Source organism: Tinamus guttatus, unplaced genomic scaffold (assembly GCF_059628265.1).
Source record: "Tinamus guttatus ecotype Peru unplaced genomic scaffold, ASM5962826v1 Tinamus_guttatus_pri_ptg000254l, whole genome shotgun sequence".
Classification (NCBI taxonomy): Eukaryota; Metazoa; Chordata; class Aves; order Tinamiformes; family Tinamidae; genus Tinamus; species Tinamus guttatus.
In genome coordinates, this window is record NW_028288788.1 from 323948 (window position 1) to 351472 (window position 27525).

The window sequence follows — 27525 nt, forward strand, 5'->3', positions numbered from 1 at the left end:
ACCCCGTCCTGGCTCTCCCCGCGTTTTTATTTATCCATCTCAGTGTTTTGCTGAATAAACAGCCCCGGGGATTTAAAACCCGTGGAACCTTCCACGCGCCGCTAAGAGGCCGAGTCCTGCCGGGCAGCCCGGCCCGGGGGGCTGCGCCGGTTCGGTGGGAGGGAGCCCCAAACGCGACCCCCGGCCCGGGGCAGCGCCGTTCGCGGGCGCTCCGGGACCCCCCGGCTCGGAGCCCCCGGGGCTGCGCTGCGCCCTCAGCGGCCGCTTCCTGGGCCGGGCCGGGGCCGGTTCCGCTTCCTACCGCCGCCGCCGCCACCTCCCCTCGTCCCGGCCCCGCTCCCGCGCCGGTCCCGCCCCTCCGTGGGCGGCGCTAAAGGCGGAAGCCGGAAGAAGCGGCGGCCCGGAGGGGCAGGTAAGGGACCCCCGGGACCCCCCCGGCGGCCACGGGCCGTGTCCTGCCCCGCGCCCGCCGGCTCCGCCCGGGCTCCCTCCGCGCCGGCTCTTCCGTCCGGGGCCTCCAACCGGCGAGCGCGGAGCCCGCGGGCCGCGGAGCCGCTTCGGGGGGCGGAAGGGCCCCAGCGCAGCCGCGTCCGTGCGCCGGGACCGTCCCCGGGGCGCGGTGCCGCCCGCGGCGGCCCGTGAGGGGGCAGCGGAGCCGCTGCCCGGCCCTGAGCTCCGCGCTCCCCCCGGGGCTGCCGGGACCCCGCGGTGGCTCCCGCGGAGCAGTAACGAAGCCGCAGGAAGGGCCGGGCGGGCGGCGGGGGCTCCCGGGGGAGCCGAGGGGGTCCCCGCCGCGGTGGGAGCGGCGGGGCTGCCCGGGGAGCGCCGGGGCCGGCGCTTTGTGGAGCGGCCGGGCAGGAAAGGTGCCTGTCCCGCCTGCTCCCTCCCATTGGGATTTGCTCATTCCTGGAATCATGCGCTCGCCTAACGTGGAGCTTTCGCGCAGCACTCGAAGCTCCTTTATTGAAGGAAAATGTAATAGTAACCCCCCGAGCGCGGCAGGAGTTGGCAAAGGCAATGAGTTCTCTATCACTTTCCTCTTTCATTGACATCTTGCTTCTTTGACCCCCAAAATGGAGGGTTTATCATGAAAACGCTGACACCCGCTAGAAGCTTTTTGGATAGCGGCACCGCAGTAAAGCGCCAACCGTGCAGCCGCCGAACCCTGCGGTAGCTTAATCACGAGAGCCGGGAGCTCTCAGGAACGCCCGCGAGGCCCCGCTAGGAGTTTTATATTCTGCTGAAACACTTATTTTTTTCCTCTTCTCTTTTTTTCCCAGCTTAAAAGTTGAAACTCTTTGGTTTTAGTAACACGTTGTAGACGGTGAACGCGTAGCTGCGAAAGAGGCCGAGGGTTCCCCGTGTCGCGGGGCAGCCTGTGGTGGGAGACGCCGGCGCCTGCCGCGCTCGGGAGCGGCGGCCGCGAGGGCCCCGCGAGCACCCGGAGCGGCTCCGTGAGCACCCGGAGCGGCCCCGCGCGCTGCCCGACCCGCTCGCCCCCGGCCGCAGGGAGGTAGGACCGCGTCCTCTTGGCTTCTCCTCTTGCCCAGTGAGTACTTTGGGCTCCTCTCTCTCCTTAGTTCCCGGCAGGGTGGCGCGTTCCGGCCTCGCGGGTGTGCGTTTGAGGCTGCCGTCGTGCGTCTGTGCACAGGGCTCGTGTTACAGCCGCGTCCAGGTGTCCCCCCGGAGCGCTGCGGCTCCCGCGCTAGCAGCGCCTGTAGCTTTCCCCTCCCTGCGGTGGTTCTTTTTGCTCTCGGGATCGCTCCAGCGGCAGGCGCGCGCCGGGGGAGCCGGGTCACCGCTCCAGGTCCCTCGCTGGGGCTGCGTGAGCAGAACCGCCGCTCCGAGCGCTGCGTCGTGCAGTCGCCGCCGGAGCTGCGGGACTGCCGCATGGTTGATCCGCTAAGCTTTGGAGATCTCTGTGTGTGGTTGTGTGCACGTGGTGCTGCGGAGATCTCCACAAAAGGTGCTGAGTGCCTCTTGGCAGCAGCGTGGGGAACACACAGGGAGGTATCTTTGCTCCATCCCAGATTAGCCGTACCCGTTCTGCAGGTGGAAGAGCAGTGACTGATGGAATCCGTGCTTGCCCTCAGCAAGGTTTGCCTCCAAGCTGTTTGGATGCCGTAGTGTGAGCCCTTCTGCACCATTTCCATGGCAGAGCGGGCTGGTTTAGGTGGAGCTCTGTGCTCTTCCCTGCTCGTCACAACCTCGGTGGTGGCAGAGACCCCGTGGGAGCCGCAGGCAGCGCTGGGTCTGCGGCTGCTCCGGGAGCGTCGGCCGCAGCCCCTGCTCGGAGCCCTTCCTCCCGCGCTCCAAACCCGCTGCCCTCTCCATCCCGGGCTGCCCAAGTGGCTGCGGGTGACGAAGGCCGGCAGGAAATCCGTGTGGAGGTTCCCGCCTGGGATCTGGGCACCGAGGTTGCTAATGAAGGAAGTCGAGAGGAGGAAACGGATGATTCATTGGAGCCGTTGGAGATCCAAGGGCAGCCACAATGCGTCTCCCGGGCTTGTGCAAGGCCGGCATTGAGTGCTCTCTAGGGGCGGGTGGAAAACTGCTCCCTCTGGAAGGCAGGGGGGTCTCTGGACGCTTTTGGGGGCGTCTCTGGACGCTTTTGGCAGGGCCTCGTTTCACAGGCACCTTCCCATGGGTCTAAGAGTGCAGACACGAACCCCGCAGTCGCAGGCTACACGAAGGGCAATAGCGGATCGTAGCTGCCGCCGGCCTGCGGCAGAGCAACGGGAATGCTGCAGATCCGCGGGAAAGGCGGCTGCTCCCGCAGGATGCCCGTGCTTGCGTTTCCCGAAGCTCGCGCCGGAGCGCCGCTGCGGTGCCGCGTCCCGTTCCGAAGGAGACGCTTCCACCAGCGCCTTGGGTGTGGGATACCCCACGAGGAGGAGATCCGAACTTCCCTTCCTTGGTCTTCCTGTGTCATGGAGTGAATCCATGCCAGTGCCGGGGAATCAGGGCTCTGATTCAGCTTGCCTCCCATTGCTCAGAACAAGGTTTTTCGATATAATTTTGTTCAAGACATATGGCAGGAGGAAACATTAAAGAGGAACTCGAAGCTGGCTTGGCTATTGAGACACACAAAGTGCTTTTGAGAGTTCCACAGTGTTAGGTTCCTGTTTCCCTGGGGAGTTGGTGTAAACTGTGTTCCTCCAAGGGTCCCTTCCACAAGAGCAGCTTGGTGGCAGCTCTGGCGGTGCCGGTCGCGCGTGGGCGCCGGAGCAGGACCAGCGCGACGGCTTTGGCCTCCCTTGCTGTTGCCTTGCAGTTCATTTGCAAGCAGGACGAGGAACTAGATCAAATTTCTGAGGAGCTTTTGTCATTATCATGGTGATTTATGGCCGTAGATCTGGCTCCGGCTGTCGCATACCTGTGGTTTCCTTGTGATCCTCCTTAACGGAGGCCGCAGGGAGGAAGCGCCCGCGTTCCCTGCACGGACAAGAGCCTCTTGCACCTTCCCTGGCTGCAGGTGCTGGGATCGGGGCTGTTGCCCATAGCCCTGTTGATCCTGATCCTTGCAGAGAAGGTCGTTGCTTTTCAAGTCAGAAATCGCCTCACACAGCAGCGGTCTCTCAATTTCTGCTGCTATCTGCAAAGCTCAAGCTGTTAAAAAAGCAGCATCTGTGCTCAGTAACCTCCAGGCATGGTAAATTCCATAGGAATTGCAACCTAAAGCTGCCCATTACAGCCCTGGCAGGGGGGAAACCTCGGAGAGAAGCAATAATAATAGTGAAACTATTCATATAACTTAATCAGAATGACTCCTGCTCTAATCATTGCTCACATGTCTTTATGGCACTAGGTAGGAAACCAATTTCATTATTCAGCGTAGGCCGCCTGGCTGCAAAGGAGCAAATCCGATGCTTTTTTCCCTGCTTGTTAATCCTTGTCCTCCTGCATCTGCGCCGACGATCCGCTGCTGGAGCGACGCTGCAGAGGGAAGTCACCGTTGTCGGAGTTAGAAACCTCCTGTTGTTGGGGTTCCCCTTCTGCCCTGTCACAGCTTCCAACCCGAACCGGGCTGCAAAAGCGACGTCCTCTGTCCTAGCAGCCGCCCCGGGGCTTCGGGGACGCGACCGTGGGAGCAGGAATCTCATCTTCGGGATTCCGGGAAGCGTCTCCGCGTGGTGGTAACTTGTGGGAACCAACTTCACGGGTTATGCTTCAGCCTCAACTCTTTTTTTGTAGTGAACTGCATTGTTTTTGTGACAGGGAAATGCGAAACACGTCTATTATCACTCAAATGGAGCTTGCTTTGAATTTTCCCAAATTCTGTGTTCTTGATTTTCTATTTTGTGAAAAATCTGGGTCATTTCACTTCTTGAATTTGCTAGCACCACTTCATTAGTGTTGTTTTCCAAACTAGAAATCCTAAAGACTGAACAATAAGAAAAGATGCGGGCTCTGGTTGTCAGAGGCTGTCAGGACAAGGGTCTTACAGGGTGTATTTGTTTTTTTCCCCCCTATCCTTGACTCCTGCCAGAGGATGTGACTGAGCCGCCCCCGAGCCTGCGGCCCCGGCCCGGCCTGGAACTTTTATCCGCACGGAGCTATTAAAACCTCCCTGTTAATCGCCCCCGGAACCGGGTGTCCCTGCTCTGTCCCCGCACTAGGCCAAAGGACGGTTCGTTGGTGCCACCGTGCCCGGGTGGCAGGTGCTGAGGTGCCTCCCGGGCGGATCCAGAGGGATCCGGGATTCCTCCGGCTTTCCTGCGCTCCGGGTGCTGCGACGCCGTTTGCGGCTCGGACACTTGCAGGGTTTGTCCTGGGTGAACCGGAGCTGATGGAGCGGCGCCGCGGGGCTGTTTATCGCGGGGTTTGCACGGACGGGCGTTACAAGCCGTCCTGTCACATCCACACATTAACATGACGGTTCTCCAGCATCGTGTTTGCACTGGTCTGTTTGGGATGCCTGGAAAACATGCAGGGACTCATCACCTTTCTACATAGCATTGAGATTGGAGCATTCCAGCATTCCTGGTGCTTCGTTCCTAGTTTTCTTGTCTCTGGACACAGCCCTCTAGTTTTTGGAGTGCCTGTCACCAAGCTGGGCTGCTCTTTGCTCAAAGTGACCTTACGTGGGCTCCGTGTGTCCCCCTCTTCCTGCTGCCCGTGGAAGCAGCGGGTGCTTCTCGAGCAGTTTTCCTCCCTTTGTGCCGGAGTTTCCCAGCGGAACCTGCCGCTGGGAGCAGCCGCTCTCCTCCGCGGAGACGCTGGAGCAGCCGCCGCCGGGACGCCAGATAACGGGAGCAGGCGGGAGGATTCCTGCTATTGATTTTGCCCTTTGCCGGCCGCTCTTACGGGAATCGCCGCTGCCCGTTTCCCAGCGAAAGCTGCTGCAAACCGGGCAGGGGACGAGACCCCGACGAGCAGCCGCTGTTCTAAAGGCGCTGCAGGGTATCGGGATCGCGAGGACGCAGCGCGGAGCTTTCCAGCAAGGCCATCTCCAAGGAAAACGGTGGATGCCGTGGATAGCTCCGCGTTCAAAGGCAGTAAGGGGGTTTTACAGACGCGTTTCTGCCGCTCTCCTCCTCGCAGCCTTGCGTTGGCCCTGTGTCCCTTGGCTAGGGATGCCCAAGGACCTCAAAGATCAATGGCCGCAGGCTCCGTTTCAGGCTGCAGCTCCATGGTGCTTCCTTCCAGGATTAGGGCACGCAGCACGGGTTTAATTTATAACTTATGCCCTTTTGTAAACCCCACTGGAAAGGGAGGAAAATCCATGCATTTTCCTGACTGGGGTTGGGAGGGAGGTTGATTTTTTTTAAGCAAACTCTTCTATTTCATCTGTTTTGTACCCTGCGGGTAAGTGGGATCATGCTAAACCTTTGTCTTTATTCCTTTCTTCCTTACATGTGCTTTAAAATTTTATAGGATCTCTCATGGACCACCAAGTGGCATCAGAGAACAACAACTTAAAGGAAAAGGAGGCGACAACCCTAAAACCTAGAGCAGTAAGCATCTCCTGGGGCCGGCGGGTAACCCCGCGCCTGAAGCGTAGGTTACTTCATTTCTTGCTGATGGAGGTTTTTTTTTTCCCCTGCATCTCTTCACAATAGGCTCAGGGTCAAAGTGTGCATTTGTGTCCCATTTCTGTTGCAATAAATCACGTGGCTTTGGAGGAAGAAGCCCTGTTGAATATTAGCACATTCACAATCTTTGACGCATAGAACAGCCTGCTAGACGTCAGGGTTGGGCTGCCCAAGGAAACTCCTCTGCTGTCCTCTGTGTTCGACAGCTTTAAAATAATGTATATTATGCTTAAATGAGATGCTTAATCCCTGGGTGGTGTGGAGCAGTGCCCCCGTTTTGCTCAGGAAAGGCCCTGCTTAAACAGCCTTTTAGGAGGCTTCAAAAATACAAGTGCTCCGCGGGCTGCGTTTTGGGAACCCTGGTGCTACTGTTTGGCTAATAAATTAAGAGGCCTTAGGCCAGTAAAACAATATTAATTAGGATACTGGGTCCCAATTAAACGTTTTGAGTTATTTGTGCTCCTGGGCTTATGGACTATAAAGGCTGAGTGTGGATTTTATGGTGTCATAAAAAGAAACACATTCTGCTTGTAAAAGAATGAGACTGCTGTAAATCTCTAGTGAAATGAAGCCCATTAAAAGGATCTAGCTTATTCTGGGCCTTTGTAAGGAGTATTTATTCTGTTAGCGATTAATTAAAATGGTCCAAGTTTTTACAGCTTAATAATCTTTTCAGATAGCCCAGTATCCTACAGCTGGTGTATAAAGTTTGTTCCTTGGAAGTGGGGTTTCATTGTGTTTTCCAAGGAAAATGCTTAAACTTACTGCTTTTAAGACTCCTTTATCTCAAAGAAAAGGGGAAATACTTTTTTTTTTTTTTTTAAAAAAAAACCCACAAAGTGCTTAGCCCCTGGCAAATGTTTTGACTCAGTTGAGCAGCCTGTGCCTGGTGAAGACATTTCTGTGCCCACATTATAAATCTGCCAGCCTGGAGCGGAGATGGTTGTGATATCCCTGCTGTTTCCTCATGTCTCCTGAGTACGAGGGTTTTGTCCAGTAACTTTACCAGATTCTCCGTGTCCATCTCCATCCCTGTGCCGCAGGGAATATCATTTATTCCTCCTGCAGCCTCTGGATCTGTTTGCATGCGGGCCCAGCTCGGGAGACCTCCTGATGTGGCTGCTGCCACATGGCGAATGAAATAAACAGTCACTTTAATTTCACTTTCCATTACAAATGCAGAAATAATTTTGTCAGCTGAAAGGTCACTTATTTTTAAAAGGACTCTGACTCAGAAATGACTTTTCAAAAATACTGCTGCAGCCAGTAGTAGCTGCTAAATGATCAAAGCTGGTGTGTTCTAAATTGAATCTTCATTTTGGTCTCCTTAGTTTTTCTGCTTCAGTACCTTGCTCAATGAAAATACATTAGCTAGTTTAATTTCTTTGGCTCTCATGCTGCAGGCTTCTGATGGCAAATAGTCAGGGAAGGGAGGGAGGGAAGGGAGGGAAGGGAGAAGAGGGACCAGAAAAGATAGGATGAAATTCAAAAGAAATTATGGAAGCATCTCTTGCTGTTAACGTTTGTAGAGATTGCTTTTTGCAGTCATTTTTCTGAATTAAATCAAATCGAAGCTTGATGTCCCTTGGGCTTGCATGGAGAATTCAACAAAAAGCAGCTTTAAAGCAGCTTTAAAGCAGCTTTTTGTTACTCTACAGGTGCTGAAATGATTTTGATTCTGTTCAGCCATTAAGGATTCGTTTCCTTGGAGTGAGTCACAGTACCTGCATCCTTGGAAGGGGCAAAACAATAAAACTCCAGTGATAAAATCCAGTAAGGACGGTGAGATGTGCTCGGGGTTTCCTGCCTCTCCGGGGGGAAGGCTGATAGGAGGAGAAGCCTCGTGGCTGCTCTGCTGCTTCCCCCAGTGCCCGTTTGAAGGCAGAGGGCAAGTTCCTGCAGCTGCTCTGCTCCCTGAGGAGTGCTCAGTGCTCAAGGAGAGCTCTCGCCGTCCGTTTGGAGGCCACTTAATAAAAATAATAAAACCCAACCACCACACTGACTGTCCCTCTATAACTCGCCTTCTGTTCTCTTCACTCTGATGGTCCGTGCAAGGATGTGGCCCAGGCCCGTTCTCTGGGGAGCAGCGTAATCATGGGAGGCTCTAGAAGCTGTGTGAGCCCTTAACGGGGCCCTGCTGAGGTACTGAGACTTTGCTGGCCAGGAGGTCTGCAAGATTCAGGCATCTAGAGATCATAGATCATAGAATAGATCACAGAGGAGATCATAGCATGCTCAAGGTTGGAAGGGACCTCTAGAGGTCACCTAGTCCAACCCCCTGAACACGCAGGGTCACCTAGAGCACGTGGCACAGGGCTGCGTCCAAGCGGGTTTGAAGATCTCTAGAGAAGGAGACTCCACAACCTCTCTGGGCAGCCTGTTCCAGTGCTCTGGCACCCTCACTGTCAAGAAATTTTTCCTTAAGTTCGTGTGGAACTTTTGGTGCTTCAGTTTCCGGCCTGTTCTGTCGGTAGCCAGCAGTGAAAAGAGGCCAGCACCATCCTCCTCACTGCCTCCCTTGAGGTACTTCTAGACACTGCTCAGGTCCCCTCTCAGCCTTCTCTTCTCCAGGCTGAACAGGCCCAGCTCCCTCAGCCTCTCCTCATAGGGCAGATGTTCCAGGCCCCTGATCATCCTTGTGGCCCTGCGCTGGACTCTCTCCAGCAGCTCCACATCCCTCTTGTCCTGTGGAGCCCAGAACTGGACACAATACTCCAGATGTGGCCTCACCAGGGCTGAGCAGAGGGGCAGGATCTTTGCAGCCCCCCAAACAGCCTTTTCCTCACCCATTTGTTGTTCAAACCAGCTACTTCACTGAGCAGGGGGTCTGAGTCCTAGTTAAACATGCTAGAAGTTACTTTGGGAGCCTTCACAAAAATGTGGCACAGAAGGCAACGTATTACCGTGAGGTTAATCCTTGTCAGAGCAATAGTCTTGTTTTGGGCTTTTCTGAAGAGTGAGCTGGCAAAAATCGAGAAACGTGAAGGATTCTGAAGGCCCATCTTGCTAGCAACAGGGAGAACACAAGCCAGCTGCTAAGTTCTTGTATTTATTAGGTGAGCAGAGTTAATGCCCGGTTTTCTCGTGGTGGAAACTGGTGGGGAAAGCTCTCAGTGTTTGGGGAACAGCCTGGGAGGCCCTGAGGTGCAGCAGGATGGGCCCGGCTCGGCCGGAGGAGGCAGCAGCATTTCACATCCTGCCATCTACTCACTCCTCCCTTAGCTAGGCTTAGTCTGAGATGTGTTTTCTCCTTCATAAAACCTCCATGTGCTTTTCTTGCCTCTCTTAGGACATGGCGCGGGGTGAAGAGCACAGATAAGGACCCTCCGGCGCTGCCCAGCCCCGAGGATACATGCGGCAGGACGCAGGCTGATGCCCTCAGCGCGGCCCGCCATGGATGGGGACAACTGCCCCCAACACGAGCACCAGCAGCCAGGCAGCGTGTTCCACAGCGCCGCGAGCTTCCCATCGCCGCTCGCCATCCCGGCCATGGAGGTGACGCTCCGCAGCCTGTCGGGAGAGAGGGAGAGGGCGGCTCGAGGGCCCTGCGCAGGCCGAGCGGCCCGCGGGATGCCGGGTGTCCTGGGGATGTTTATCCGAGCTATTTCCCAGCCCTTCCAGGGCCTCGAGTGCTCATTGGTGCTGCTGGAGGGGTGAGGCCCGTCGCCGTCCCTGCTGTCTTTAAAGGGGGAGGTGAAAACAAGGTTGTGATTAAAATGACACCACTTGGAAGCTGGCAGACTGCAGGCTCCAAGGGAAAGAATTGAGGAGATTACCGAGGTGCAAACTTTGTTGCTCTCTCAGCTTGCTTCTCTCAGAGCTGCTCAGTCCATTGCCAGTACCAGCTGTGTCTTTTTTGAGAATTGCAGAGCTGAGGTGGGATTTTGTTTGTCTGGATACAGTGCTGAAACAAAGCTTGATCCCTGATGCATTTGCTTTGAGCAGGACAAAAAGAAAACCCTGAAGCAGCCTACGAGCACTTCTCCACCTCTGTGTATAGCTCTGCTTTTGAGTTTTGCTATGTAAAGGTTCAAAAGGCAAATGAAAGACTAGTTTTTAGCTGAAAAATAAGATATTATATTCTTCCTGTGACTGTAATGGTAAATGCTGAGCTAAATTTTTCCAGTTAATGCTGGCCACAGTTTAAGGGAGATGGGCAGACTAAAATAGAAGGTTTGCAGGCGTTTATCTATGCAAGATAAGTTCAAGTTAATAAGATTGCTACTCATTTTCCACAAAGGCTAAAGTTAAAGGACTATCAAAGGGGAATGATCCTTTCTTTTTTTTTCCTAAGGGCAATAACAGCAAAGCAGATGTAAAAGCCCCACAGTAGAGTGTGGGATTAGTATCTCTTGCTATGAGAGATTAAAAATCACCTCTGCATGTGGGAGACACTGAAGAGGGAGCAGACACAAACCTTGGGCCTCAGATTTGCGTTTGTGACTTCATTTTTTGGTTTCTGCTTTCAGAATTCCATGCTGGTTCCCGATGCCTGGAGTAACAGCTACCCTGCCTCTTTCCCAACTTCGTCTTTCCCAAATGAAAACCAGTGAGTGCTGTTCTCCTTTCTACAATACCCCTCTGCTCTTGCACACCCCATGATTCAACTGTTTCTTTAGTGCTTTCCTTGTTTACTTTATTTCACTAACTGATGGGGAAATAATTGCATCACACTGATCTTGTGGCATTTCATAAACTGCTACATCTTGGAAAAGCAGCAAGCAAAAAAAATCGTTTGATTTCTGGTAAACCTGGAGAACAGTCTTCTTTCAGCATGGATTTGTTATACTAATGGAGTTCATAAAACACCCCATTAGCACAGTCTAGCTGAAGGAATATGTCATACGGCCTTTAGCCTGATAGAGATAGTGCAGAGAAGAAGATATTACTGGTAAAAGGTGCAGACTTCTGCTAGAACATAGCACAGCTACTGCCGTGTCGATGCCTGGAAGCTGACGAAGTATTACCATGTCGTGTGTCTGTTGAAAAATACAGCCCCTAACTGCACAAACCAGAGCTTATCAAGAGTTACAACTTTTTTTCCCCTGGTTATAACTGATCGTCACCGATAAGCTCGTCCCGCAAGGTGCAAGGTGATGAGTATGAGCTCGTGTGATAAATTCTGACTTCCTTCTCAGTAGACCTGTCTATAGAGCACAGCCTGGTGCCCTGCAGCACGGAGCGGCCGTGGGTTTCGGTGGCCTTTTGGGTGATTACGGTGGCACCGTCTGGTGGGGAGAAGCATTAGCCACGTGTGTCCTCCTTTCAGGCCAGAAAATCCTCTAGAAAACCCTATGCCATTATTGTGGCATTTTGAAGGGCTGAAGGCAATTGCTGCTGTTTTGGGCCCTGTGAATGCAGGGAGTGGCACAGATGCACAGGATGTGTTTTTATTTAGGTCAGAGGTGGAAGGAAATAAGAGAAATAGAACTTGATATTTGCGAGCTAGAAACTGTTCCAGGGGCTTAAGGATTTAGCTTAACCTCCTCCTAAAAATATTTTAGCACCTTAATGGAAAAGCAGGGAGATCTGCCCTGATATTCCAGCTCAACCATCAGCAGTGGGATCAGATGAGGCTCCCTTTAGCACTAGTTGTCCGTGGTCCCCTGAGTCTGGGATTAAGGCCAGGAGGGCTGGGATGAAGGGAGCAGATCCCTTGGGCAGGAGCCCCAGGAAGGCGTCGCGCTGCCTCCGAGCGCTCGTCGCTCCCCAAAGCCAGAACTGAGACATTATCAGATAAGTTCAGTCCTTTGCTCTTAGCTGCTCCAGCTGTGATTGGAAGAGGGTGTACATTTTGAGCGTGATTCCTGTAAATTACACTTTGTGAATCCTCAAGAGAGCTATAAGAGAATTTCTGTTTTGCTGTATTGAACCACAAGATTAGATTGTGTTTATCTATTGTGTAGTTTCTTTCTTTTTTTCCTTGACCATTTGCTCTCGTTTGGCCCCTCGTTTTCTTACCATTTAGTGCCTGTCTCTGCTGCTCCTGTCAACTCTGCTGGAAACACTATAGCCTTGATCCTGCAACGACATGCCTGCCTTTAGCACAAATGTAAACTTGTTGACTTTGGTATAGTTACTTTGGGGAATGCGGCTCACTCTAGTGTTTATTTGCTAGAGAATGATTTAGCTGAGGCTGCAGCTTGAGCTTCCTGTTTTTCCTATCCCAATAATTCTAAAAACTACCTTTCAGGTGAAATTGTATTTCAGGAAAAATAAACAAGTCAGTCCTTGTATGTTTTAAAGCTCTAGTTAGGTCTTTTTAGGTGGGACTTAGGGTTAGTACATTACACCAGTAGTCCTCAATGGGAAAAATAGTTGGTGAAAAATTTAAAAATATATGTTTTTTCTAATTGTAGACAGCACTATAAAATAGGGAAATGCAGATAGAGTTAGTTCAAACTTCTTTTGCCGAAGAAATCTCATTTGCAAATGGCTGTGTTTGGACATGGCTTATTCTCGTAGCAACAGCTTTGTCCCAAAGCAGGTTTTTCCTGTTTCTTAGTACTTTCATGCTAGAAAATTTATTTAAAACATACCAAAGCTGCTGTCTTTGTTTGCGCGGGGCAGTCTTGCAGCGAGGGTATTTTCATGTTTTTGCTTGGCGATGCAGCAGGGCTCACATGGCTGTCACTTACGCTCCTTTTTGTGGTGTGATTAAAGCCACCCTGTCTGTGACTTTTTGCCAGCTCCTTTCTCCCCTCCTGGTTAGTTTGTGTTGCTCATAACTCGTGTCACACCAATGCAAAACTCCACTAATTTCCAGCATTTGTCCATAGCTTTGAATTTGGCCCAGCAGATTTGGAGGTGCCAAGGGCTGGTTCTCGACAGCGCTGTGGGATGCCAGGAGTGCTGCATCCACCCTGCTGTGCCCCTGCACCCGGGAAGAGGCTGTTTTGGTATCTCGACAGCAAGTAAAACACTGGCAGCACTTATTTAGGAAGGAAAAAGAGGAGGAGGGAGCTGGTACTTTTCCAGATTATTATCTTTAGTGATGCAAAAGAAGGATAACGTGGAGTTAGCAGAGGGAGATAACGGTGTGTGTTTGCAGATAGACGCACACGTAAATGTTGGGCACGGTTAAAGAGCCGCCAGCCACGCACGGCGTTTGAGCTGCTTTCATGTCCCCCGGTGCTCTGCTCCGGGGCTGCATTTCCCCTCGGATTTTGCCTTCCCCGGTGACTCGTTTCCCTTTGCCGTGCCCCGGCGCCGCAGAACCCGCGCGCTTCGTCCCAGGAGGAACGAGCGGCCCGGCGTGGAAACGCGATTGCCCAAGCGGCGCGGGCGCGCGCTCCTTACGGGAAGGATGACGAGGCGCATTCCTCGCGCCGGCGGCGCAGGAAAGGGCTCGTGCGAGCGGGAGCGGGGCCCGGCGCGTCCAGCCCTGCCTCGGGGGGAGCCGTCGGAAGGGCTTGACTTTATTTCCCTGTTTGTTAGTGCGGCTGCAAGCGAGCCGGGCCTGGTTAGTCCAGAGAAGAGAAGGTTGAGGGGAGATCTGATCAACGTGTACGAGTGCCTGGGGGGAGAATGTAGGGAGGATGGGGCCAAACTCCTCTCCATGGTGGCCAGTGACAGGACAAGGAGTAACGGGTACAAGTTGAACCCCAGGCAGTTCCATCTCCATGTGAGGAAGAGCTTCTTTGCTGTGAGGGGCACAGAGCCCTGGCACAGGCTGCCCAGTGGGGCTGTGGAGGCTCCTGCTCTGGAGATCTCCAACCCGCCTGGATGGACCCTGTGCCCCTGCTCTGGGTGACTCTGCTGGAGCAGGGGTTGGACTGGACTGTCCCTAGAGGTCCCTTCCAACCTCAACCATCCAGTGAGTCTGTGATTCTGTGAATACTGCGTTAACTGGGTAGTAATTAACCACTACATCCACAGCACATCCCTACAAAGTCATGTCGGGGCCAACAAGTCTAATAACTCTGCATGTCCCCATCTATTCTGTATTTATCTCCTTTGAAGCTAAGATCACACGTTTCTGCTGAAACCCCTTGCCAGAGGTGGCCTTTTCCGGGTGCGCCGCTCCGGCTGTGCCGCGAAGCCGGAGTCTCGGCCTCGCTCACCCGCCTGCCCCCGGGCCCTGCGATCCTTCGTGCTCAGGACTGAAGCGTTCAGACCCGTTCCATGCAAGAAGCCTTTCCAAATTTGCCTGAGTTGCTGAGAATTCCATTCTTATTCTAATTCTTGAGGTGAAGCTTTCCAGGCTCTTACACTAGCGAGCCGGGGAAGTAGGATATAATTCATAGATTTATTATTTTGCCCTGTAAATACCTCTTCTGGATAAACATGGGTTTTTAAAATCAATCTCCTGTATGAGTCCCAGAATAGCTGGTTTGTGGCTGAAGCAACCTGAGAAATTCTCAAGCCTGGCAGGAAGTAACTGCTTTTCCCATTTCCTTGCAGGCAATATTTTAATTCTCCGCACAATTTTTATATGAATTCCATCAGCAGACCACACTTCTTGGACACAAACTGTGCAACTGTGGACCCCATTGACTTCTTACCAAAAAATGGTGATTTTCCTCAGGTAAGCACATAGCTGCTAATGTCTTTGGGGAAAATTGGTGCTTTGTGGCCATGGTCTTTGTTTCCTTTAGAACTGTGCTGCAGAGGGAGTAGGAAGAACCTGTCTGAAGGTTTGTCTAGCACATGATGGGAATTGCGTGCAACCGGGATAGACTCTTGTTTCCATTGCTTTATTTGTGATAAATGAGCTTATTTGTGATAAATGGGCTTATTTGTGATAAATGGGCTTATTTGTGATAAATTCTTTGCATCTGTGTTTTAAAATTGTTTAGTTTAGACACTGAAAATGCACAGGAGAATCCCAGAATCGCTTTTATAGGAAGTAAATACCTCCCTGGCTTACTGGAAAGAGCAGTGCAAGGGGGATGCAAGGAACCCTGCACTAGGTGCTTTGTGCCACGTCGTGTTTTAACACTGAGAAGTGCCTGGGTTGGCCCGTGCAGCCCTGTGCGCTCGAATGTTTCTTGTTATTTTCAGTAACTGCTGAACGTCAAGACACGTGTGTAAACAGCAGCTTGTTCCTTCATCATCTCTGTCGTCTTCCTGCATGATTCACTCGGAGATGCCTTAGCTGCTTGCTTTGTAGTGGAGGCGATGTCACGAACATGGGATTAAATTGCTGATTACAAGCTTGGTTACAAAGCAGAGAACACCCATTTAGAGCGGTTGTATGAAATGCATTTATAGCAGCAGAGCAGAGCAAATTAATATATTTTTCCTCCTCTTGATTAGCTATAGAGGGAGGTGTGTTAATTCTCTTTAGTCCTGCTTTTGTTTTCTCAGCAAGCCTGAAATGAGGTTTCGAAGCACTTCGGGGTTCCGATTTCTGCGGGTTTGGATTTGCAGGCACTGGGAATTGCAGCTGGTTGTGGGGAGCCTGGCGTGGCTGCCCAAGAGGCTCTCGATGGGCAAAGCTGCAGGACGGGGCCGGCTGCCGCCCGCGCTGGCTATCGGTCACCAGGAGCTGCTGCAGGGACAGACTCTGTTGTTGACCAGGCTCTGGCAGCTGGGTAAAACCAGATAAGTAAATGAATTATAACAGCATTGATCCTCGCCTCCTGCAGAATTAATTGCAGGAGGAATGTGATCTCATCAACCTGTGCAGGCTGCTTGACAGGCTGCAGTGGGAAGAGGGAGAAGGTCCCTCCATAGGCCTCACCTTGCAGGTCTCGTGCAGCTTGGTTGATGGGTTTAACGGGAAAGGGGCTTAATTATTTCTTCGACTTGGGTATTTTCTAGTATCTAAGTGGTCGATCGGCTTCCTTTCCCCGCTGCATCACGGAAATTGATCTTTGCTAGCCTGGCATGAGCAGATTTTGGAGACCCTTTATGAGATGCAGCTAAATGTTGGCTCTGCAATATAAAAGCAGGAGGGCTCTGAGACAAACCAGACGTAAATGGCCTTAAATAATGTCCAGAACAAGAAACGCTTCTTGTGCCCCACTAATGCTTTCAGAGAAGTGGCACAAGGGAGCAAGGCAGTGGGAGGCAGTTGCACTTTTGCTTCGACCTGTTCCAAGGCAGCTGCTGTGAGACTTTTCCTATTACACCACATGTACGAGAGCTCTTCAAGAGCAGAAGCAGTGAAGTGCCATCTCTGAATCCAGTGTTTGCAGCCAGCCAGGGCTTTTACTCAGAAATTATTTGCCATGCAATTAGATAGTGCCATATATAGGCCTAGGTGAATAAAGTGTTTGCACGGGGCGTTTTCTCTCGTGCTCTGCAGGCCTGTGCACTCACTGTTAGTGCCTGGGACTTCCTGGGATTCCCACAGATAACCCAAGCCAGCGGCGTCACCCTTTGTGCTCCGAAACCGAGAAACCCTGAATAAGCTTTTGTTAGGGCTTTGTTATCCAATATGAAACTAATCTGCTGAAGTTAGTGCCTCGGCGGGGTGCTGCTGTCTAGAGCTGTCACGGTGCAGGTGACACGAGTGCTCCCTCGGTGCCTAGTGTGACGGTGGCCGTTAATGGGAAATAGCACCAGTCTTGTCCCCCCTTGTCTCCCAATCCATCCTTAGTCTCCCTGCAGCTCAAACTGCCGGCCGAGGCCCTGGGCTTCGGTGCCCTGCAGAGCAGCCTCCGAGCGCTCTGCTCCTCGCCAAGCTCCTTGCAAATTATTCCTGGAGGCTGGAGACCGTCGCGGACGCTTGGGAACCGACCTCATCTGCTCCCAGGGAGCCAGTGGGTTCGGCTTGGCCCTTATGCTTGGCTTCTCCAGATCAGCTCTGGAAGTGCTTTGCAGGTAGCTGCCCTTGTAGAAGCGTGTGCAGGCGACTTGGGCAGCTGATGCTGTTTGAATTTGTGGGTGTTTATTTTTTCCTGGACAACTGTCAACGGAGCCAAACTTTCTGGTCTACGTTAACATGGAAATCAGTTGATAAAACCTTAGATTTTTGTAGACTACCCATCCTTGCTCATTGAACAACCATCTGGATCTGTTAGAGCAGCAGGCAGCTAACCGGAGGCAGCGGCACCAGTTCAGAGTCATCCAGGAGCGTCCTGGTGCTTTTCCATTCCTTGTTTCAACAGTATTTTCTACTTTACTGATTTCTTGCTGTCCCAGATGTCAAACTGTTAAATATTAACACTCTGCCTCGAAGCCCAAAAGACGCCGTTCGGGACATGCGGGAACCGGCTCCGATAGCCGCCTCCTTCCCGGTGACGGCGTAGGAAAGTCCCTGTCTTTACCGCGCGCGGTGGCAGGAGTGGCGACTCCTCTTAGACTTTGCGCTGTCCCCACCATGCCAGACAGAGGAGCGAAACGGAAGGGAGAACATGAGGAGTTCGCTGCGCGCTCCGGTAAGGGATTCTCCGTGAAATCCGCGGCCCGGGCGGATTCGGTGCCGTTCTCCTCCTCCCGGAGAGCTCTTTGGCAGCGCGCTCGGAGCGCCCGTCCCCGGGCTGCCCTGGGATCCCAGCCCGGCCTCTTGGCGGCTCCGCTCTTTAAAGGGTTTTCCAGGAATGCGCGTGGTATTGAAAATGGAATTAAAAGGTCTAAAGAGCAAGTGAGTGATGATTTTGTGGAGGTATTTGTGCAGCAAACGCTTTCTGCTGCTGGTGATGCTGGCCGTAGATTTGGGGGCACGACAAGGGGAGCAGAAGCCTTTTCCTTCAGTGCTTCCCATCTTCCCTCCCTGTTCCACCCGGGAATTGCCAGGGCAGCCCCCAGTCTTTGCTGGCCTAGAGGGTGATGCGAGGGGGAGTTGCTACCCTTAATTATCCGGGAAGTTTCTCTTTAACAGAATCATTAATCACTTGGGTCTGGTGAGAAGCCGTTTCTGTGCGGATCCCAGCAGCCTTGTTGAAGGCCTCCTGCAGACCGGAGCAGATGCTTTCCTTGCACGCTCGGAGAAGCCGGAATCCGTTTCCTCCGCAGCATTTTTGGGTTTTGGCTTGCTGCAGCATGATTCATCTGTGCTAGTCTGTTGGCATGCTTAATATAAACAAGTGGCTTAAATTAAGGTTTAGAAAATAGTTATATGAGGCCGTATTGGGGCTGGTAGCATTTTTGGATCTTGGGAACTGTTACCCTTAGTCAAAGCATGGCCTGGACTGTGTAGTGTGATCTCCTTGTGAAAAGGGTCTACTGCCTGCAAATGTGTCCCAGGGAATCCAAACCCTGAGGAGAAGAAGGGTTTTGCTTCCTGTAGCCTTCCTCACTTCCCGCTGTTTTTTCCTCTGGCCTCAAAACCTGGAGTTGGGAGATGCCGGGAGGCCGAGCTGGAGTCCGGGGTCCGTGTGCGGACACAGGGCCCTGTCACACCAGAAACCTCTGCCTTGGGTTAGCCCCACAAAATGCCCAACCTGCAGCTTGTTGGGATCTGCCGTTCCCCCGGCACGTGTGTGGTTGGAGCCGCAACCTGCTCTGGAAGAATATCGGGATATGGTGTCCCTGGGATATTTCCTTTCTCGCCTACCACTGTTTTTTCAGTGCTGGTTTTGGTTGCAGGGAGGAATCGGCTGCTGCGGGGCCGGGTCGCTGCAGCAGTGCCGCAGAACTGCGGTTCCTGCTGGTTCCGTCCACTGCCCGGGGCATGGGGGGGACCAGGAACAGGGCCCCCCTTTCCCTCTTTTTTTGCTCTACCCTCTTGGAATGTCCAATTAATCTCCCTTGATAAAAAGGGGAAAAAAAAAAACCCACCCTTCTTACTCTTAAAAAGATAATAATTTTTAAAAGTGCTTCGTTGCACACAGCTGAGGTGATTTAGGAGAAATCAATGTAACAGTTATTAAATTATATGAGAGACTCAGCTCTGGGTGAAATTAAGAGCTTCCTGGAATAAGAAGCCTCCTGGGGTTTCCTATGGCTGTCCTGGAGCTGTGTCCTGAGGGAATTGCAGGTATTAAACTCGGTGCGAGGACGAAGGCCAGTCCGGGGCTGCGGATCCTTTCGGGAGCGACCAGCTCCTTGGGCTCCAACCTTGGGCTCTGCCCCTCGGGGCTGGGGTTTGGGCTTGACTTAATTGTGCTTTAAAACCCTTAAAACCCTTTCAGCGAGACACCCTGGGCCAGCGACTTTCTGCCTCCTCCCTGCTAAGAGCTAACAAAAGCGGGAAAAGGTCTATTTTGAAACACGGCGTGCTCTTAAAAAATGCCAGTAATATAACTTAATAGCAGGCCACTGGGAAATGTTTTAAAATAGGCATTTTAATTCAAAGCAGAATGGGTCTGAGTCAGTCGGATCAAGTGAGTCTCCCCGGCTCCGCTTCGGCTGCCGGTGGCTCCAGGTTGAACGTGCAGAGGTTTCTCCTCGCGCAGCCCTTGGAAACGCTCCTTCGAGTGCCCTTCGCTTCTGCAAACTCAACCTGGCGCCCTGATGGGAAAACAGTTTCTTTTGACACCTTTCTTCTGCTGTTGGCATATATTTATTATTCCCCACGTTAAGGCATCTTGCTGCCCATGGCCATGCTCTGATTTCAGCCCGTTTTTACGAGCACCTGCAACGCTTTGCTCCTGTCCCTCTTCCCATTCCCTGGCAAGTGGCGATTACTTCCCAAGTTTCCAGTCCTTGAAGGAGCTGGGTTTGATCCCAGTCCTCATGCGCTTCAACCCTGGTTATTAAATAGCTCCCGGCTGCTCTGGTTATCCCGAGCATTTCCTATCTGCTTATGCCTCTGCTATCCTCGTTTTAGCGTCAGTAAGGTGAACGCTAGAGGAATTCTGCTTTGCTATCCCTGCTTGCCAGCGTGTGCCTTCATGGATCCGTTATGGAGAGTGGAATTGCGGCAGGAATTGCCTAGTCCCCCGGGATGACCGCGAGCCTTTCCGTGGGTTGTCCTGCCTGCCGGGATCACAGCACCATGGGGTTAGGGAATCCATAGGCAGCCCTGGGGCCTGCGTCTCGCCTCCTCCTGGCGCTCCAGTTTCATTCCCTGTGTTTTGCCATGGTGGTTCCCGGGGGGACAGGGAAGGGGAAACGAGCCCGGCCTTGGTGCCGGCTGCCCCGAGCGCCGTCGTCCTCGGCGAGCGCTCGGGCAGCGGCTCGATAGGGAGGATGTCTTTAAAACGCTCTATCTGGCCTTTTTACTTGGAGCCTCTCAAAGCGCCCATCCCAGGACCAGCTAATTAAATGCAATCAAATTAACCTGAAAGCAGCAGTGAAAACCCGCTGCCTTTCTCCACCCCAGCGCAGCTGCCCGCGGAAACCCGGCTCTCCGTTTGCACCGCGGTGGCTGCCGGCTGCATCCCTGGATCAGCGCGTGCGGCGCCTCCGTGCCCAGCCCTGGCCTTTCCCGGGAAAAGCAGGGGTTGAACGTGCCCCCCTCCCCGGGCAGCGCGGCCCCGGCGGCCTCCCGCGCTCGGCTCCTTGGGAAGCTCCTTCCTTTCTGCTCGGAAACCTCTCCCATCTCCTCGCGGAGGCTCTGCTGCCTCTGGAGCTCCCTGCTCCCGAGCGCTCTGGTTTCCGAGAATTCCCCCCTCGGCGTTCCCGGCACTCGGGCGCGCTCCCGAGAGCGCCGCGGGCCTGGCTGGAGCGCGGAGCGGGGCCGGGAAAGGCCCCGGCCCTCCACGGAGACCCTGATGCTGTCCCCTCTCTTGGGGGGTTTTTCTCCTCTCCACCCCCCCCCAGAAACGTTAAAACGAGTTAAAAATAAACCAAAACTGTTAAATTAAAAATAAAGTCTTTGGAAAAGGAGAGCAAAGCTCCCACCCCAGAAAAATAAGAATTGGCTAGAGTAGAAAATCAGGAACTTGGCTACTCCTCTTTGGTTTCCAATTACAATATTTGGGCTAGTGAAGACACTCTTGGCTCACTCCTAAAAGGAGGGGAAAAAAAGAGTTTTTAATGCTCCTCATAGCCTCTTTTAGGCTGCTTAGCTCAGATGAACCCCCCAAATCACCAAGATGGGGGGGAAAAACCCCCCAAGCCCCTTGGAGGAGCCGGCGGTGCCGGGGTCCGCGGGCGCCGCGAGCGCCGCAGCGGCGCAGGGCTTTGTTTACAGCCTCCCTGTGGTTGAATTACACCACGTACAGTAATTCTCCTCGCGCTGCCAGTAATTTCACTGACTTACCAAGCAGGCATCATTTCCTGAAAGCCGGCGCGGCGCTTAGAGGAAGTGCAGCCTCCTCCGTGCCCGAGCGGCGAGCGCGAGCGCGGCCGGGACGCGCGGGCCCCGCCGCCGCCACGGCCCCGCGTGGGCGCCCCGGCCGCCGCCGCCGCCGCGGTCATGAGCGAAGCCCCCGCTCCGGCCCCGCTGCTGCCCCCGAGTCCTGCGCTCCGCTCGGCAAACCCAGCGCCCTTTTAAAATGTCCCAGATGCAGTTCTGGCTAAAGTTCCCATCTCTCTACAAGGTAACGGTTTTCCTTTTTCTTTCCCTTTTTTCCCCTCCCTTATTTCTTAGAATTCCTCGTTTGTTCTCCTTGTACGGGGAGCGCTCTCAGCTGCTCGTGTGCTCACGGATCCTTTAGTTTTGGCTAATCTCGGGGGGCAGCAAGTCCTGTTCCAAGGCAGCGAGAGCAGGTTTTCTGTTCCGACGTGTGATTTGCACCGTGCTGAAACACCCGAAACCCAGAGACTCATCCTGCCGGTCCGAAGGAGCAAGAGGAGCTGCCGGGAGAGCCGATCCCCCTGGAGTTGTAAGGGCTTTCAGGAGTTTTATTTTTAAACCAGGTGTGTACAGCAATGCAAAGGAAACGGTTGCCAGCCGCCGTACTGACCCCTGCGAGTTTCACTGCCAGTTTATTGCCCCTATATAGAAAGACTTTGCCTGGGGGGGCTAGAAAATTTCCTTTAATAATTGACAGCTTGTGCTGCAGTTGTTCCTTTTCTCTTTCACGTTTTTGTCTTATCCGAAGCACGTTTTGGTTGCTGAGGAACAAAATCTTTCTTGTCTCACTTCATAGGTTTGTTTGCATATGTATATTTATCTGGGTGCATCTTTGGAGGATTTTTTTGTTTGTTTGCATGGTCTTCTGGAAGTCCCGGCAAGCCCAGGTCTGCGGTCGGGCGCTGATAGCTGCTGCATGGACAGAGGATTTGTTTCCTCTGTGCCTTGGTGGTTCTGGGTTGTGAGTGAATAAACCATTTATATTGACAGCTTCATGGCCAGAAGTATTTTTGGGATGTGTACTCCTGCTGTATTTAGACTTCACCTGTTCTTTAGTCAAAACAAATTCTTTGTTAAAAATAATAAAAGAAGCTGAGCTGTTTCTGGTGGTTGGAAGGAGGAGGGATGAGTGCTTGGGGCTTCTTGAGCTTTTTGTGATCTTTTCTAAGGAGTTGGTTCTTGGTTTTGGTAACTTTTCTGTTTGGAGATAGTGCTGGAAACTCGGGGTGCTGTAATAGCATCTCTTGGTGATCACAGTTCCTGCTTTCAAAGTCCAGCAAATGATTATTCCTGATTTATTGAGTCCCTAGGACACCTTCTGCTCTGGTGTTCCGGGGTATTGATTGTGCTTGAACTTTAATGTAAAACAGGGACGTGCTGCTGAGACCTGCAGGCAGCAGCTCTTGGCCTCCACATTTGCTGGCCATTGATCCCGTAAAACTCCCTGTTTGGGGTCGGTCCGTTATAACGGAATCGCCCTCGAGCCGATTTCTCATGTGCTTCCATGAGCCTCTGTCTCCCGTTGGGACACGAACAGCCAGCTCGGAGCAGGGTTCCCACAAGGGGAGGGTTAACGGTCTCTGTGTCCTTCTTCCTGCCAGCACAAGTAGAGAAACTGGGAAAAAACAGTGCCATGAATCCCGGTGCTGGGGACGGGGATCCTCAACGCGGCGGCTCAGCCGTCCTGGCCACCCGTAGGCGCTCGGACTGGGGCTGAGCAGGGATTTGCAGCCTCGGTTTGGTGGAGTCTATACGAAATTGGGGCAGGGGGTGTTGTTTTTCCATAAACAAGTCCCACGTATCCAGAATAGCATTGGGATATTGGGATTGCCTTATGGGATAACTTTCTTCTGTTGTAGGAATTCCTTCAACTTCAATGGCTCCTCTGAAGCATATCAGAAGTGCCACTATGGTACCACTCTAATTTCCAAGGAGGAAAGTTTTGAATTTCTATTCATTGGTCTTAAACAGGGACAAAATAATTCCCTGGAATCCGGGGCCGTGCAGCGGGTGATTCCGCTGCCCAATCCCGCCCAGCAGCCCCTGTTCCTGCGCCCAGGCTCTCCTCCCTGTTCCCGTCTCTCCTTTCCTTGGTGTCCTCTGCTGGTTTAGGCAAAGACCCTTCCTCTGCCCCCAGGCCCAAATTGGCAGAGCCATTTGCACCATATAGAAAACATGCAGTAATTAATGCAAGCCTGTCTTTTAATGGCCCAGATTGTACTTACAGGATGGCCTTGTATTAAACAATTATACTGCGTTTTGTACGTAAGGAAGCAGCAAAGTAGGCTCTGCCAGTCCCCGGCTCTTCAGGGCAGGGATCTAACATGTTACGAATCTCAGTGCTCTTTAAATAATGTAGTTAAGACAAATGGGGTGTTGGAAAATCACTGCCTAGTGTCTTGTAATACTGCGAGAGGGCGAAATAGCCGTAGAGGTTTCTAGGATGAGCATTTATCCTTCCTCTGTTTCTTGGGCCGATCCCTCTTCCCGTTTCCGTGCGCGGCCGCCGCCTCCTGCACCGACGGCGCTCGAGGAGCTCCTTGTGCTCCGTGGGTTCCCTGGGCAGTTCCCGGCGCATCCCGGCACTGCGAGAATCCAACTTTGGGAAGCGGGAGAGGCGCTGCCGCGGCGCCGGCCCCGGCCCCGCGCGGGGCTGTGTCAGGCAGGGCCAAGCGGCCGCTGAAATCCCTGGCTGCCTTCCTGCTCCGCAGGGGAAAATCGCCCTTTGACTGGAAATGAGCGGTGCTTTCTCCGTGTATCAGCGCGGCGGCGCTGCTGGCAGCCGTGCGGGGCTGTTATCACCCTCGCTGCCTTATCTGTCCCAACGCAGCGTTTGAGTTGGCCGAGTGTCGACAAACTTAACCCTTGGGAGGAAACTGGCTCGTGTTGGCGAGGACCCGTGTGTGCGTGCGGGTCCCTCGGGGCAGGGCTGCAGTTCAGCGCTTTGAGGTTGCTCCTCTTTCTGTTTCTCGAGTGAAATTTCGTGGAGAAGTGAAATGATGGCCGGAGTCAGGAGTGCTGCAGCGATTGCTGGGTGCCGGGTTGTCAGGAGGTGGTTTAGACAGTGCGTTGGGCTGTCGGTTCCTGCCTGAAATGTAGAAATCCTGAAATGTAGAAAATCAAACAAGGGGTTGATGGCAGGGAGGGAATTGAAGGGTTTTTGTGAGCAAAAATCGGCATGCCTCAAGCAATTGCTGTTTTGCTGCAAAATAGACCATTTGTAAGCCTCATACAGGCACTAGAAAATGAGGAAGAGAGTGTCCCTTGTCACCAAATGGCATTCTTTTCCTGTCCAGATCGAGGAATCCATATTCCATGGGGAAAAGGCTGGGTGGACTTGCCAAGATGACCTTGACCAAGCGCGGAGGACGCTGGCGCCGCTGCCCCTCCTCGCGCGGCGCCGGGTCCGGAGGCCCCAGGAATTGCTGTGTTAGGAGTTGCCGTTAAGGGGCCGTGTTAATGATCAGGTGGAAGGAGAGCCTGAGTCGCTGGGGTGAGGGACTGAGGACTTTTCACGCGCCGTGGTCATGGGCAGAGGTGACATGAGTCATCTGTTGCGCTCCCTTCGCTCACCTACACGTGGAAATGTGCTGAGTTAGTCGTGAACATGCGCCAGAATTTCTGTCCGCTCAGTGTTTCCTGCTAAGTCGAGAAGCTGAGACCACAGCACAGCTGCTGCTTAGGGCAAGTCTTCATTTATGAGCTAAATGCCAAGGGTTGTGGGGCACCAAGGACCCCAGCTGGGCAGTTAACAGCAAGGACTTCCTGGGTGGATAGGGGTGAGAAGGAGCTCTCAGCCTTCTCTTTCAGTGTCTCTTCTCACCATGGATGTTTCTTCTGTTTCAGGATTCTTCGTACCTCGATGAGCTCTCCAACAACTCCCTCTTCTCGTCCCCAGCGGATTCCCTCTCCGACATCGCGGATCCTAAGGACTTCCTGTGTGCCGACGGTCTGAACCACGTGCCAACACTATGGGATATAAACACGCCGCAGCAGAACCAAATAGAGGTAGAGGCTGCTTCCTCTTCCCTCCTCCCCTCACACATGAAATACTGCAGGCTTCATCCCATACTATTTTGGTATTTTTATCATGGAATTAAGAAACCGATCCAACTCCTCGCAGGGGTGAGGTTGCAGTATGCTGATGTGATGTCCCTATTACCGAGTTTGCTTGAGGAGGGGAAGGGTGAAGTGTTTGCACATATTTTAGCCGCCAGGGATCAGGACATCCTCTAAGGGATATTTGCACTCCCTCCGAGTGTTATTACACTCACGTTAGTTCCTTCTCCTATGTGTTAGTTCCTTCTCCTGACAGCAGTGGCAGGTAGGTGCACCACAAGCAGGATGTGTTCCTAGAGCAGGTCCCAAGCAGGCAGCTATGGGGAATTTGGTTGTCCTACAGAGATGAGCTCCAAGAGAAACACAATGATTTAGCTCATTAATTGTCCCTACTGGCAGCTGCTGCATGTTTATTTTTCACGGCAAATATTTTAGTAACAATGACTAAAAACCAAATTCTGTCTCAGTTTGAGACTCCCCATCTATGTTTACATTGCGAGTCCAAGTCCCTGCAGGACATGTAAAAGCCTGAGTTCTCCTGAGCATGTGATCTCCTGGAAGTCCCAGAGCAGAGGACGATTCTGTGTGGTTTTACCGGCCTCCTGCCTTCCCTCATGTGCTGGAACTTCTCACTCACTGTTGCACAACCTGTTATCAGTCTGTGCTGGCAGCTGCCAGCTGTGCTCCTGATGGGGTAGATTCTGCACACATCTGCTGCCTTTCTGCTGTCACAGTAAATGCCCAAATGGGCTCTATTTTATGATATCTTTAAGTCAATGTGAATGCTCCAGAAGGCAGCCTGGCAAGTCTGCATTTGAGTCCCTGTTGGCTTATGAGGTTCGGTTGTGTTTTTAGAGACTGCCTTTTGCTGTTAGTTGTGTGTCAGACTCTGAATTTCCATAATGGAAACTGGCTGGTTGTTACAGTCACGTTCCACAGGATGTAGAAAGCCCATGCCTTATTTCTCCTATTTTCCTCTTATTTTTTTCAGACAGTAGCCTAAATCACTATAGAAATAAACTTCCTTAGCACTGTTTCTAAACACGTGAAGTCTACTTGAAGTTTCTGATGCCTGTAAAACCTTGCAGTTTTGCATCCATGCAATGTATACAGCAAAGACTTAGCTCAAAACCTGTTCCTAAACCCAGTGTAAGCAGCACAAGGGAGAAGCTGCTCCTGCACCAGCTGCTCGGGACCCCCTGGCCCTCCTCATCCTCCTCCCTGTAGCTTCAGAGCCAAGGAGCTCCCTGGGCTGCGTTTATAAATGACTTCCCTTTGGAAAAGAATCCCTGGCTGCTGTCAATGTTGTCTAATCTTTGCTTTCTGGCTACAAAGGTGGTTTTTTAACCAGAGCTCAAGGTTCCTGACAAAGCAGGTGAGGCAGATTTCAGTTTCGCTTTTCCCTGGGGTGGCAGATCAGTGGACAGGGCAAAGGTAAAGGTGCTGCCAGGCCGATGTGGGGCTGGCAGCAGCTTTTTTGCTCTGTTGCAAAATCCTGAGGCAGGACCAAAGCAAAAGGCTCCTTCCCAGAATGATTCCTGTGTTATCAGCACAGGCCGGGAATGCTCCCGATGCCCTGCGGCAGGATACAAACCATTTAGGGAGGCTTTACCTGTGTTTCCTCAAAGGAGGGCAGAGGAAAATTGCAGAAAAGCGTCCCAGCTAGATTGCACCCTGCTGAAGTTTTGGAAATTCAATAAGCAGCTCTTATCTCACGTGCCAGACGTTGAAGCTTTCGAGGGGGTGTTTGTGATTGAGGGGGAAACGGCAAACCCCACGCGCCTGTGCTGCGAGAGCGGCTACCGATAACGGAGGAAGATGGAGAGAAAATGCTGAACCTGTTTAATCATCCCGGGAGCAGGTGTAGAGGGAAGAACTACTATACAGTTAAATATTTTCAGGAGTTAGCAGACAAAACACAGCTGCATAAATTGGAGTTGTGAAATGCCTTTTAAAAATAGTTCGTGTAAGGCATGATGTTTTCTCACAACTGTCTCACGAGAGTATACAGCATTTTTAGATCAGAGAAGCTCGGCCCTGCCTCTGAAGCTGGTAGTTTGTGACCTGCTGATGTGTTTTATTAGTCTTAACTCATTCACTGCACTTTTTCAAAGCAAACAGCCTTCTCCCAGCTCAATACACAGGAGTTACGTTTGTGCAGAGAGGGGTTGGTTTGTAAGCTAAAGGTGACCGTTTCCTTTGCCAGTGAAGTCATGGCAAGACGGTGCAGAAGGGTGAATAAGGCAAGGAAGAAGAAGAAAAAAAGGGAATAATATCAGGTCTTTGATTGTGCAATTGTCAGCTGCCTTCCTGGAGTCTTTCTCCTGCCCCGTCCCGGTGTTCTCATGTACAGTGCGT

General features: G+C 52.6%; 1 protein-coding gene across 1 annotated transcript in view; it reads left to right on the forward strand.

Annotated features, from left to right (window-relative positions):
• The first annotated feature begins 352 nt into the window (after positions 1 to 352).
• SBNO2 (strawberry notch homolog 2) overlaps positions 353 to 27525 on the forward strand; it is a 45090-nt gene continuing 17917 nt past the window's right edge. Inside the window, exons 1-6 of the mRNA XM_088526736.1 lie at positions 353 to 412; positions 5878 to 5957; positions 9325 to 9530; positions 10505 to 10584; positions 14439 to 14562; positions 24955 to 25116. Of these exons, the coding sequence (XP_088382862.1) occupies positions 9408 to 9530; positions 10505 to 10584; positions 14439 to 14562; positions 24955 to 25116 (489 nt within the window). The 5' untranslated portion in view covers positions 353 to 412; positions 5878 to 5957; positions 9325 to 9407. The remainder of the gene's footprint in view (positions 413 to 5877; positions 5958 to 9324; positions 9531 to 10504; positions 10585 to 14438; positions 14563 to 24954; positions 25117 to 27525) is intronic.